General features: G+C 36.1%; 1 protein-coding gene across 1 annotated transcript; it reads left to right on the top strand.

Moving 5' to 3' along the window:
* Positions 1–703: 703 nt before the first annotated feature.
* LOC119192575 (growth factor receptor-bound protein 2-like) lies at positions 704–9,160 on the top strand (the record flags this gene model as incomplete). Its single annotated transcript, XM_037446390.1, has 3 exons — positions 704–869; positions 7,832–7,942; positions 8,730–9,160. Coding segments are annotated over 3 exons (343 nt in total), but the record flags the coding sequence as incomplete, so codon positions are not given.
* Between the last annotated feature and the right edge of the window lie 2,345 nt (positions 9,161–11,505).

Raw genomic sequence — 11,505 nt, 5'->3', positions numbered from 1 at the left:
CCTTGAAAGCTGACAACGCATCCCTTGTGATAATTTAACATTACATCACATAAATAGGTTTGGCTGACCCCAAATGGCTAACACCTACACGAGTTCCAAATCTATTTTAATGGACATCAATACCGAACTACATTTAGGGATGGTTCTAATGAATTCCTCCGCGGCTTCGACAAATAGACGCCACATTACGTAGATTGAACTATCATTTAATAGAAAGCAAACAATTTGGCCGTTTCGTATTACGAAGCTGTGTTTGTGTACGTATGTATGTATGTGACATGTCACCGTGTATTTCATTGATTCTCTTATTGAAGCGAATATTTGCTTGTCTTGGATTTTCGTCTGTCGTAACATGTACCTATCTGCGACAAGTTTGCATAGGATCACGCTATTTTTGGGGGTACTCAGAGGTGTAACACACCCATATTTCACCAGCTATGTTCAATTCCACGTAATAGGGGCGAGCCACTGAAGCTCGCGATATTTTCATGATTTGGTTTTTCGCCATAATGAAATTGAAGAGTATTCAACTGTACACATACATGCCTTTTATACCCAAAGGAATAGGTAGAGGCGCAAACAGTTCACCTACTTTTCACCCAGTGTATTTCGTCCCATGATGTGATGGTAGTCGAGCATGGCGTCCTATCGACCACGAACTTAACTGTTTTCCCTAATATCCTGTGTATTGTTGAATTCGCAGATGTCCAGACGGCGTTCAGCATTTCAAAGTGTTGCGCGACGCGTCCAGCAAGTTCTTCCTGTGGGTGGTGAAGTTCAACTCGCTGAACGAGCTGGTGGACTACCATCGCACCGCCTCCGTCAGCCGCCTGCAGGACGTCAAGCTGAGAGACGTGGTGCCCGAAGAGGTAAGCACATGAACTTGTAACTTATTCTTGTCATACTTTCTTCACTCGTAATTTTTTTAGCAATAATATTATGTCTATATGTATTAAATATACAGTCTTATAAACTCGTCGTGTGTTTTAATCAATTGCTTGGCCACCGATTACTTATAAATTTGTTATAGCGTTAAGAGATGGTTAAGCATTGCTTAAATCGCAACCTATTTAAAAATTGATAATTTGTGGCAGTCGTCGGAAAACTATTTTTTTGTTTGCTACCTTTTGTTTTGAAGTTGCTATAAAATTGAGCTTATTAAAGATAGGTAATAAATGAAACCTATAGCATGAAAAAAAAGGGAAAAAATTGACGATTCCCACAAATTGGCAATTTTTGGAATGGGTCATTATTTTATTGAGAGGGCGAAATGGCTGTCACAATTAAACGTCGCCCGTGATTAAAAATTTAAGAGCAGACTAGTCAAGACGTAACTACGTATAGCTTTGCGAAATTTTTATAAGTTACACTGATAATCTCTATTTCCCTTGGTCACGCCATAACTTGAGAACGACTAAACGGATTTGACTCTTCTTTTTTTTATAAGGCTTTCTAATACTTTATAGAAGGTTCGTAGCGAATGAAAAAGTAGGAAACTCAACGACTATTTTAACTTCGCGAGTTTAATGAATGTGAGTTTTGAAATATCACTTCAATTCCCAAAATGGTTTTGAATAGAAACTAAACGAAATACCGCAGTTCGAATTGAATATTCATAACTTAGACGGGACAACGTTTGGCGGGTCATCTAGTTATATTATACTCGTATAATTCGTGGACAACGTTTAGCGCGCAGATGTATTTTAATAAACGAGCTTTTGCTCGCGGCTTCTTCCGTGTCAAATTTAAGTCTGTTTTTCCGAGATAAAAGTCCCGCTCTATATGTTCCCATTATAAAAAATAGCTTTTGCTGGTGGTAGGATATATTTTATATCCTCCCGCATAGCGATCATCGTATACTAGGTGTTCCAGGATCGGCATGTGTATATCCGGTTTTAAAAGGCCGGCATAATTGTGTCGACTGCCGAGGGGGTAATCATCTCTCGTCAGTCAACATTCTGTTAGACCTAACTTCACTTACGATTAATTTAGGGTCACTTTGCCGTGTCCATATAAAAACAATTAAATTATTTTACATCGACTCTTAAATGAGCTAAGCCTCTTAAGAATCTATGGCTACTCGATGCAACATTTTACACCAGAGAAAACCGCTTTGAAGTAACGTTTATGTATAATGATTTCTTATGTTTACGCGAATGTTAGACATTGAAATTAAACTATTTTTCGGATTGGCAGCCGGTCTTTTTTTGCCAGACTTCAAGACACTGTGAGCTCATTCTGCGTAGATCGGCCCACCAACAGCTAAAATTTTAAAAAGTTGTATAATTGTAAAATGTGGGTAGATATTGTAACATTGACTTTACGGATGAACAACACCTCAGTCCCCCCGTGACCATGAAGGCTGCAAAGTCTTCGAAACGTCGGGAGAAAACTAAAATATATAAAACCGCGATAGAATCCGAAAAATAGTTTAATTTTCACGTTTATGTACGTCTTAAAAACTTGGTAATCACGATTTTAGCCACAAGCGTAAACTTATCAGTCTTACTTATAAAAAATTCGGAAAACTACAAAACACAAATTTACTCGATCAGCTGTAAGTCTAAACCCACCATCTTGTCTCGTAATAAGGTTTAAACTAGGAAAACGGTGATGTTTTTGACAGCTATTTAAGCAATTCTTAATCACCTCTTAACGCTAAAACAAGTTTATAAGTAAGACTAATTATGAAATATTTTTGCATACAAAGAGAAACGTCACCAGGCTCCTAACGTTCTAGATATTAAAGTGACATTCCTTAATTTGCCCTTGTACCCTGCGTTTTGCCGCTGTTCGCATAGTACCTCTTTTCAATTCGCAGTGCGATAAAATATTAGTAAACAAATATCCGTACAATACATATTGCACTCTAATCACACGCGATTAAAGTCTAAATCAGTTTGTATTGTTGCGTTTTGATTGGATCCATAATGGCGGATAGTGCAGTTCACTACTAATTGTTTATAATTACGCACTAGTTCATCGGCATCCCGTATGGGGTGGTTTTGTACGTTGCCCTCCTTCAATCATTTCGCCCCCGGGTTACTCCTATCTGCGTATAGATGGTATTTCCGAGGGGACGATGGCAGACAGACGATCGTAAAACTAAAGACAAAACCTCACAACGTGGTGGGGAGAGATTAAAAAGTTGTTTTTTTCTCGTACATGTTTTAATACCGCGTCGTATCTAAAATGTGCCGCAGTATAAACTCTGTTTTCCTTTGACTATCAAATCTGCGAGGAGCGGGGTTCGATTCCCAGGATCAATAAAATTGACCGTTTGAGAAAAATATGGTGCGTTTAGAGATTTTATTTACTTTTGACAAGATGTCCAATTTCAATGAGTAAATTAAAGTTACATAAAAATTATGGTTACGTCAATCAATCTTTACATGCATTTAAAATATTTCTTAACTAACAAATTTTCTTAGCCTTGTTTTAAATATCTCCATTGATTTACTTTCTTTTATATTGTTTGAAAGACTATTGTATGATTGCGCACCCTCAAACATATGTTTCTTATAAAATTCGTCCAACAACCATGTAGATAATATTTATACATAACTATTAATAAGCGACAAACAGCCCCCGTGAATAAATTTTTGGTTATAAAAATTTATTCATTCACATAAAATTCCAGACGAACGAGGTCTCTAGCAAGGTCGGACAATAAGAATTTTGTAGCATTACCTTACAAATTGAAGATTAGTCATAACTCCTTATATTGTTAGTTAATTAACCTATTAAACGGAAACTCAAATGTTACATAAATGGCGATGGAATTTGAGTCGCAATTTGTTACGTTGCTTTGCGTCAGTCAATATCTTCAGTTTCAATGCGTCAGTCGTTTATTAACTGATTATAATTTAGGTCCACATTAAATCCCTTTTTTTTTTTAAGAAGTGGCGATAGCCTAGGTGTTTGTGGAGCAGACTGCCGAGACGAATATCCACAGGTTCAAAACCCAAGGGCACACACCTCTGACTTTTCTAAAATTTATGTGTGTATTTGTGAATTATCGCTTGCGTTAACGGTAAAGGAAACATCGTGAGAAACCTGCGTACCTGAGGAGTTCTCTATAGGAATTTTGAAGATGTGTGAAGTCTACCAATCTGCACTAAGCCAGCGTGGTGGACTAAGGCCTAATCCCTCTCAGTAGAGGAGGCCCGTGCCCAGCAGTGGGACAGTATATAATACAGGGCTGATAATATTCTTAATCATAAGGGTACGCCAAATTGCTATGTCCGCGGCTATCAGTCACCGGTGGTAATGTCAAAAATCGAAAGCAATAAATCACGTTAACACAGACGCTTTAGTCACAAATACGTTCAATACGTTTTTACCGAGGTCTCATTCCTTGGATGGCGAGAGGCTCTGCCCTAAAGCTGACCCCTGCGAGGATTGCGGTTGCTTGCCTTGCCTGCCCCCCCCCCCCCTCCCTCCCCCGACCTTCGATATTAGGGAGAGGCAGTCGAATGGCCAGGTTTTAGTCGGCAGGACGGTCTATACCGGTGAGTCCGGTAGAAATCCGTAAATCCACGTATTAAAAAAAATAGAACATTAGGGTCGATTTTCCATCATCAGATAAAATTCATTCGTCGAATAAATTACAACTGGTTGTCAATTTGTCTCACTTTTATGAACAGTCAAGTTATAATTTATCTGAGGGATAATTTTTATCTGACAATCGAAAACACTACTAAATGAACGAACCGTTTTTGTCTTCAATGCTTGAATAATCATAAAATGAACACATAACATTATGAATTTCGTTGATAATTCGTTGACAATAATAAACTATGCATAATAAATAGTGTTTGAACGATTAGTCGAAAACAAACTGGTTTATAAACTATTTAATATTGTTAACAAACGATCTTGTTATGTAAAAACAACAGGTAAAAGCATTACAAAATATATGCATAATGGATTTTGAATTTCGTTAAATAGTTTCATAGTCCGGCATAGACTCCCTGACCCCTGATAAAAACAAAAAATAACCCGATCAGTAGCGAGCATTGGCATTACGCGATCAAACATCGGCTCAGACATGCGGATAATGCGTTTATTCAATATAGTTTACGAGTACTTCAACATAAAAAAAATGTAAACAAAGCTTATAATCAGCTATCATGACATAATGTACGGCTAAAATGGTTTAATCATTGACGTATATTCTATAGACACGAACGTAATAAACAATTTGTTCAAAATCTGAACTGAAATGGCGCCCAAAACGTCACTGTTTATTTATTTATTTATTTGGACAAACAGTAGTTGTTACATTGTAGCATGGATACAAAAATATTATAACCTATTTATTCGCTTGAACAACAAATAATTTTACTTATTTGACTAATATTTTTTATTCAAATCCAAGTTTACACATAGACTCGAGTTCTTACTTATATCATGAGCGCCACTCCGTACACAACCACAAGCTGTGAATATTGACCATACTAAAGTCGGTTTGAATGGATTGCAGTTCAATTCAATCGAACACAGTGAATGTTCGGAATGCCAAATCTAGTACGAAGTACATACATAATATATATCGATGGTTTTAACAATCAAATCTATACTAATATTATAAAGAGTAAACGTTTGTAAATGTGTAGGGGCTAATCTCTGGAACTACTTACGGGACTTTTAAATTCTTTCACTTATAAGAAGCTACATCACTCTTGACGGCTATAGATTTATCTCAGGAAAATATTTGTCCCAGAAAAACTTTCACGCGAGCGAAGTCGTAAGCAAATATTTAATCATTTATTCCTTTGGATATTTTCATTGTAAACCGCATTCATATCATCTATTTTAAAACCGAAATGTTTTAAAATAGTACTCCAGATTTTTTACATTGTCTACAAGTTGTATTCGAATTAAGTATACATGCTTTTGCTCTCCACAACACAAGTCTTTCCTGAAATAAAAATCCCAATTGGACCATTCATTTTCCTTAATAAAAAGTAGTTTGCATAATATTTATACAAAACTTCATCCAAATATATTATGCATAGTAAAGTAGATATTGTTTTCAGAAAACTATTAATATATATATAAAAAGGAATCCCTATTTCCCTTGGTCACGCCATCACGCGTGAACTGCTGGACCGATTTCACAATTTTTTTTTTGTTGTGTTTATTATTGTCAGGAGAAGGTTCTATTGAAAGCAAAATTCAAAAAATTGCGCGGAATGTTAGAAAAGTTAAGAAAACTTAACAGTAGTTGTCAAATCGACGGTTTGCCGGCTTTGGTTTTTGTAGGCATTTGGGAGAATAGCAAAACCATCGAAATCTTCTTACAAAGCAATGCGCAACACTGCACAGCGGCTCATAAACAAAAAATACCCAATAGGCTTCTATACCGGGAAAAACAAGTTCCTAAAATTAAAAGAATCATCAGAATCGGTTCAGTAATTGTTAGAGATTATTTCTTACATCCAAAGTTACAAATTTTGCTTCTATATAATATTGGTTTAAATAAATCGTGTCGTACGCTCTGCGTATTGAGCAATGGCGAGGAATGCGTATCGACGCGGGAATTAGGACATAACATACTTTTATTCTCGGCCTGTATTCTCTACAATTTAGATTCCACGCGGAACTTTGCAATGTAACTCGTATGGGAATTTAAAATAATATTTATTACCAATGACGTATGTATATTCTATAGACACGAATGTCGATATAAAATATTTATTCAAAATCTGAACTAAAATTGCAACCAAACGTCACTATTACCTATTTATTCACTTGAACAACAAATAAATTTACTTATTTAACGAATATTTTTTATTCAAATCCAGGTTTACACTTAGACTCAAGTTCTTATATCATGAGCTTCACTCCATACACAACCACAAGCTGTCAATATTGATCATACTAAAGTCAGTTTGAATGGATTGCAGTTCAATTATGTTGAACACAGTGAATGTTCGGAACGTCAAATCTAGTACATAGTACATAATAAATATATCGATGTTTATTACCTATTTTGCGAGTATAGTATTCTTTATAATTTAGACAGTACGCATTACAACCTCAATAGGGGGAAAAAGACTGCATCTAGATCTACTTAGCAGTGTTATGTGATGCACGAATTAATTAATAGTTATACTACTTTAAACGTATGAATCATGAAATATGTCTATGTAATAATTGACCGCACATTTGACTTGTGGAGTTTAGCGGGAAAATGCTCAAATATATTTTTGTTTGCGATACGGTTTGCGTTAAACAAGTTTTCTTTGATAGTAGTCCCACGGCTTCCTTTTTCGGAATAAAAAGCAGTAGTAAGTAGTACTAATGATTTCTTATGTTTACGCGAATGTTAGACATTGAAATAAACAATTTTTCGGATCGTCTAGTCGTCGTCGTCCCCGTCGTCCCCGTCGTCCCCCCGTGACCATGAAGACTGCAAAGTCTTCGAAGCGTCGGGGGAAAACTAAAATAATTAAAACCGCGATAAAATCCGAAAAATAGTTTAATTTCAAGTAGTTCTAATCCAGGAAGTGACCTATCTATATCCAAATTTCATAAAAAAATTATCAGAAATTTCTATAAGTCTAAGAAACATCTTGACAAACTCTCGCGTTGGTATAAATATTCTGCAAACAACTTCAGCACCTTTCCATGGGTTCCGAGAAGCAGGTACATTTACATACCAAATAAACACCACGCGCTAGTGTGCTGAAGATCTTTGCTGGCAATTATAAGGAGGTTAAAGATATATTCTGATTTTTTGTCAGTACGACTGTGCGTTTGCCGCTGGCAGTGTAATGCATGTTTATAACGAGAAACTGATGTCAGATATCATTATCTTCTTCAGATGCTGGTGCAGGCGCTGTACGACTTCACTCCGCAGGAGGCGGGCGAGCTGGAGTTCAGGCGCGGTGACGTCATCACCGTCACTGACCGCTCCGACCAGAACTGGTGGCAGGTATGTACATTAAGATCTCTATATACTAGTATTTCTTTTGGCCATGTACCCGAATTATATAAAACAAAATTTATGTCTTTATTCCCGTAGAAGTAGGCAGAGGTGCAACCATGGTACCAATTTATCGCAATTTATTTATTTCAATTTATCGGTGTGTTCCGCCTTATGATTTGAATGCCTCTGTGGCGTAGTTGTTTTGCATATAAGGTACGACACCGCTCTGATGTCTCGGGTTCAAATCCCGAGTCGGACGAAGTGATGCTAAGTTTTTCTGTTTATATCAGCCCGCAACTGAAATTTGTGCCCGATAGGGTAGGCAAAAAAATGTTATTCAACTGGGACTCCTTATTTGTAAATGTAAAGAAAATTGAACCATGTAGGTTACAAAATAATAAATATCAAAGGCTGTAGTTATTGCAAAGTAAACAAGTATCTATAAATCTTAATCGGATAGTAGAAAATGGTTCACATGAATTATTGAACGGTGTCGTTTCGCGTCATGTAAGTGCACAATATATTGTTAAGCGAGTATGTACAGTCAGCCACAAAAAAAGCTGAACAAATTTTAAATTAACTTACGAGTCTGTAGTAACAATCGTTTTTTCTTCACTATAATAAACTTTTAATGGTAAACTTTATTTAAGATAAAAAAAAGAATATTATGATTGTAGTAAATGCGTGGAAGCTTTTTGAAATTTTTAATTACCTTAACTACTTTTTTGGCTGACCGTACAACTGCGACGACGTCGTTCTCTGTTTCACGTTGCTGACCATACGTGTGTTCCAGGGGGAGATAGCGCACCGCCGGGGCATGTTCCCAGCGTCGTACGTGACGGCGTACCACTCGTCATAGTGTGCGCGGCCGAGCCTTGCCCCTACTCACCGCGGGTAGCGCCACCATATCAACACAACAACAGTTGACACACACATTACACATTCGCAGTGTGGTCGCCAGTCGAGGCGTGGTTTGTTTTGAGCAGCGAGACGGTCGCCGCATGCGTGCAGTTTGTTTACGCGTAATGTATTAACGATTATATTATGGTGCTTTGTGTCTTACAGCTGTTTGATTACGAGCGAATCGGTAACGCAACCCTTTTATAGAACAATAATGGTCGTAAACGTCGTCGGTCATTTTGGTCGTGATTTTAAAATGCCTTGTTTTTATTCGCAATGTAAGAATTAATTGGTAGTACAAAAATGTGAATGTTTTATGAAAAATTGATAAAAAAAATTATTAAATCTTATTTCGTGTCGTGTCCGCATGTTTTTTGTAACGAATTTATGGTATTTTTGATTTTTTTTTTTGTTTTTTTTTTTTTATAATTGTGACATTTTTATACATGATACGCGAGTGATATTTAATCATTTTACAATGTGCCAGAATGTTATTTGTAGTTTTTGAGTATATGTTTTAGTGAAATAATGTTGGAAGGGAACGTGCGCGGGCGCCAGCGGTCGCCGAGGCCGGCTGGCTGTCGCGACTCTCTCTCATGTGTTTACGTGATCTTTACAACTATGACCATTATTTATCCTTCTCTTAGTCTGTACTGCTCATTCTAAATATCTATCGTTTATTAGTTTAGATGTGAAGTTTTTAAGTGAGTTTTTTTAAAAATATTTTATCTTACTTTTTTATGATTGATATATACAATTATTATGTATAATCTGATATTTTAGTCGCATAGATATATAAAATGTAGTATCCCCCGACAAATGCTTAGCTCTTCGTTAGTGTAATTCGTGTTCCGTTTGCGTTGCGCACAATATGTCCCCCTAACGCGTTGAATTGTACGATTGTTTGGCATTTTATTGATATGTGACGGTATTTCGTACGGACGATGTCTACTGTCTGGTATAATGATAATAATTATAATAATATAGCGTAACACCAAGCTTGTATCGCTTCTAATGTTTATTTGACGCGGATTATAAACTCGGTATGTTGTCGAATGGTAATGTGGAATAAAAATTATATTAAAAATTGAAACTATCACCAATATTAGTTATAAATTAATTCAATTCTATAGTAAGGTAAAGAGTGCGTAGTTAGCCGGTAGCGTTGGAGTACGCAACTACAGTCGGTGAGACGTTGTGATCCGGAGCGGTCTGACATCGTGGCACTGGCCACCACCTCGCCACCACATCGCCACCACATCACCACCACATCGCCACCACTTCGCCACTCGGCAGTGTCATTGTACTTAGTTAGCGTTTAACGTTGACCGAATGTAGATATTTATTTTTGTTATATTGTATTGTACCCGAAATTCTTATATTTATGTATGAATACTTATAGAATTTGAATAGTGATTGACGAATCTGAAAAGTATCCTTAGACATCGTTAGATGTAAGCGATTATAAATTCCTTTGTACCCTGCATGTATCGACGTATCGAAAGCATTTAAATGTGTGTACTGTGTACCCGTTGCGTGTTTGGCCTCGGCGGGGCTTCGCTGGCCTCAACTGGCCTCAACTGGCTCAACCGGCCTCAGCGGGGCTTTACCGAGCCTCCTGTGTCTCGTCACATGTTCGACCAGCGAGGAAACGTAATACCGATAACTGTGTCCATTGATTTGTGCTTCACGCTGTAGTGACAAGTGCATGTCGAGTTTTATAAAATTTGAAGTACTATAATCTTATAACAAATATTTAAATAAGTTATCAATTCCCCAATATTGTGGAAGATGTATAATATTTTTTACTAATAAATTTAATATTGTATGGCGTTGTTTTATTTGATGCTTTAAAAATGAGTTCATTAAACTCTCACATAACTAGTATTGAATGATGGGTTGTTGGAAATGTTGTTTTTGCGATCAATACACAATTTTAAACAGTTTATTGAAATTGTATCTCTTGTCATTAATTAATACACAATTGATAACAGTTATAATAATTTATTAAATATAACATCACAATGTTCATCATAACAATTTCACATACACTACGTGTAAAGCACAATTAACATCGCCTTCATTTTTACTAGATATCTCTCACAATGAACCAATTTGAGTTTCATTATAAACATCCACAGTATTTTAAATATTAACTAACAATTTTATTGGTGTTACAAATAATCCCTTATATTCCAAATGTATTATTTAAATACAACACTGATGTTAGAGCCTATGCACAAGAAGCTTTTAAACTATATAAGAGATTATATGCAGTTGAAAAGGCAAAAACATAAATACAGTCGGAATCTGTGTACATAAATACTTATATCATAAATACTTTGTTCTGATTGGTCTGTTTTGAGATAGATTGTAAAACGATCGGGATTGTTTATTGAAATGGCAGTGTAACGCGTGGAGCGCGGGTATAAAATACGGCGTTAGAAAAGTCGTATATTTATTTTGGTGAGCGAAATTTTATCCTTTATTTCTTCAATTAAATCCTATAAGTTAAAAACGACAAATAAAACATGTTATAGGTGAAATGAAATTTGATTATGAAGGAATCTGAATAAAATTTTTTACCATAAGTGCGCTGGTTTTAAATAAACTAATTTATAAAATTTTATGCCCTATATCTTAAAGCAGTAGTTTTAACCGTTTTGTTG

Source organism: Manduca sexta, unplaced genomic scaffold, assembly GCF_014839805.1.
Source record: "Manduca sexta isolate Smith_Timp_Sample1 unplaced genomic scaffold, JHU_Msex_v1.0 HiC_scaffold_2945, whole genome shotgun sequence".
NCBI lineage: Eukaryota > Metazoa > Arthropoda > Insecta > Lepidoptera > Sphingidae > Manduca > Manduca sexta.
Note: the sequence above shows the minus strand (reverse complement) of the source record. Positions and strands in the feature narration are given on the sequence as shown.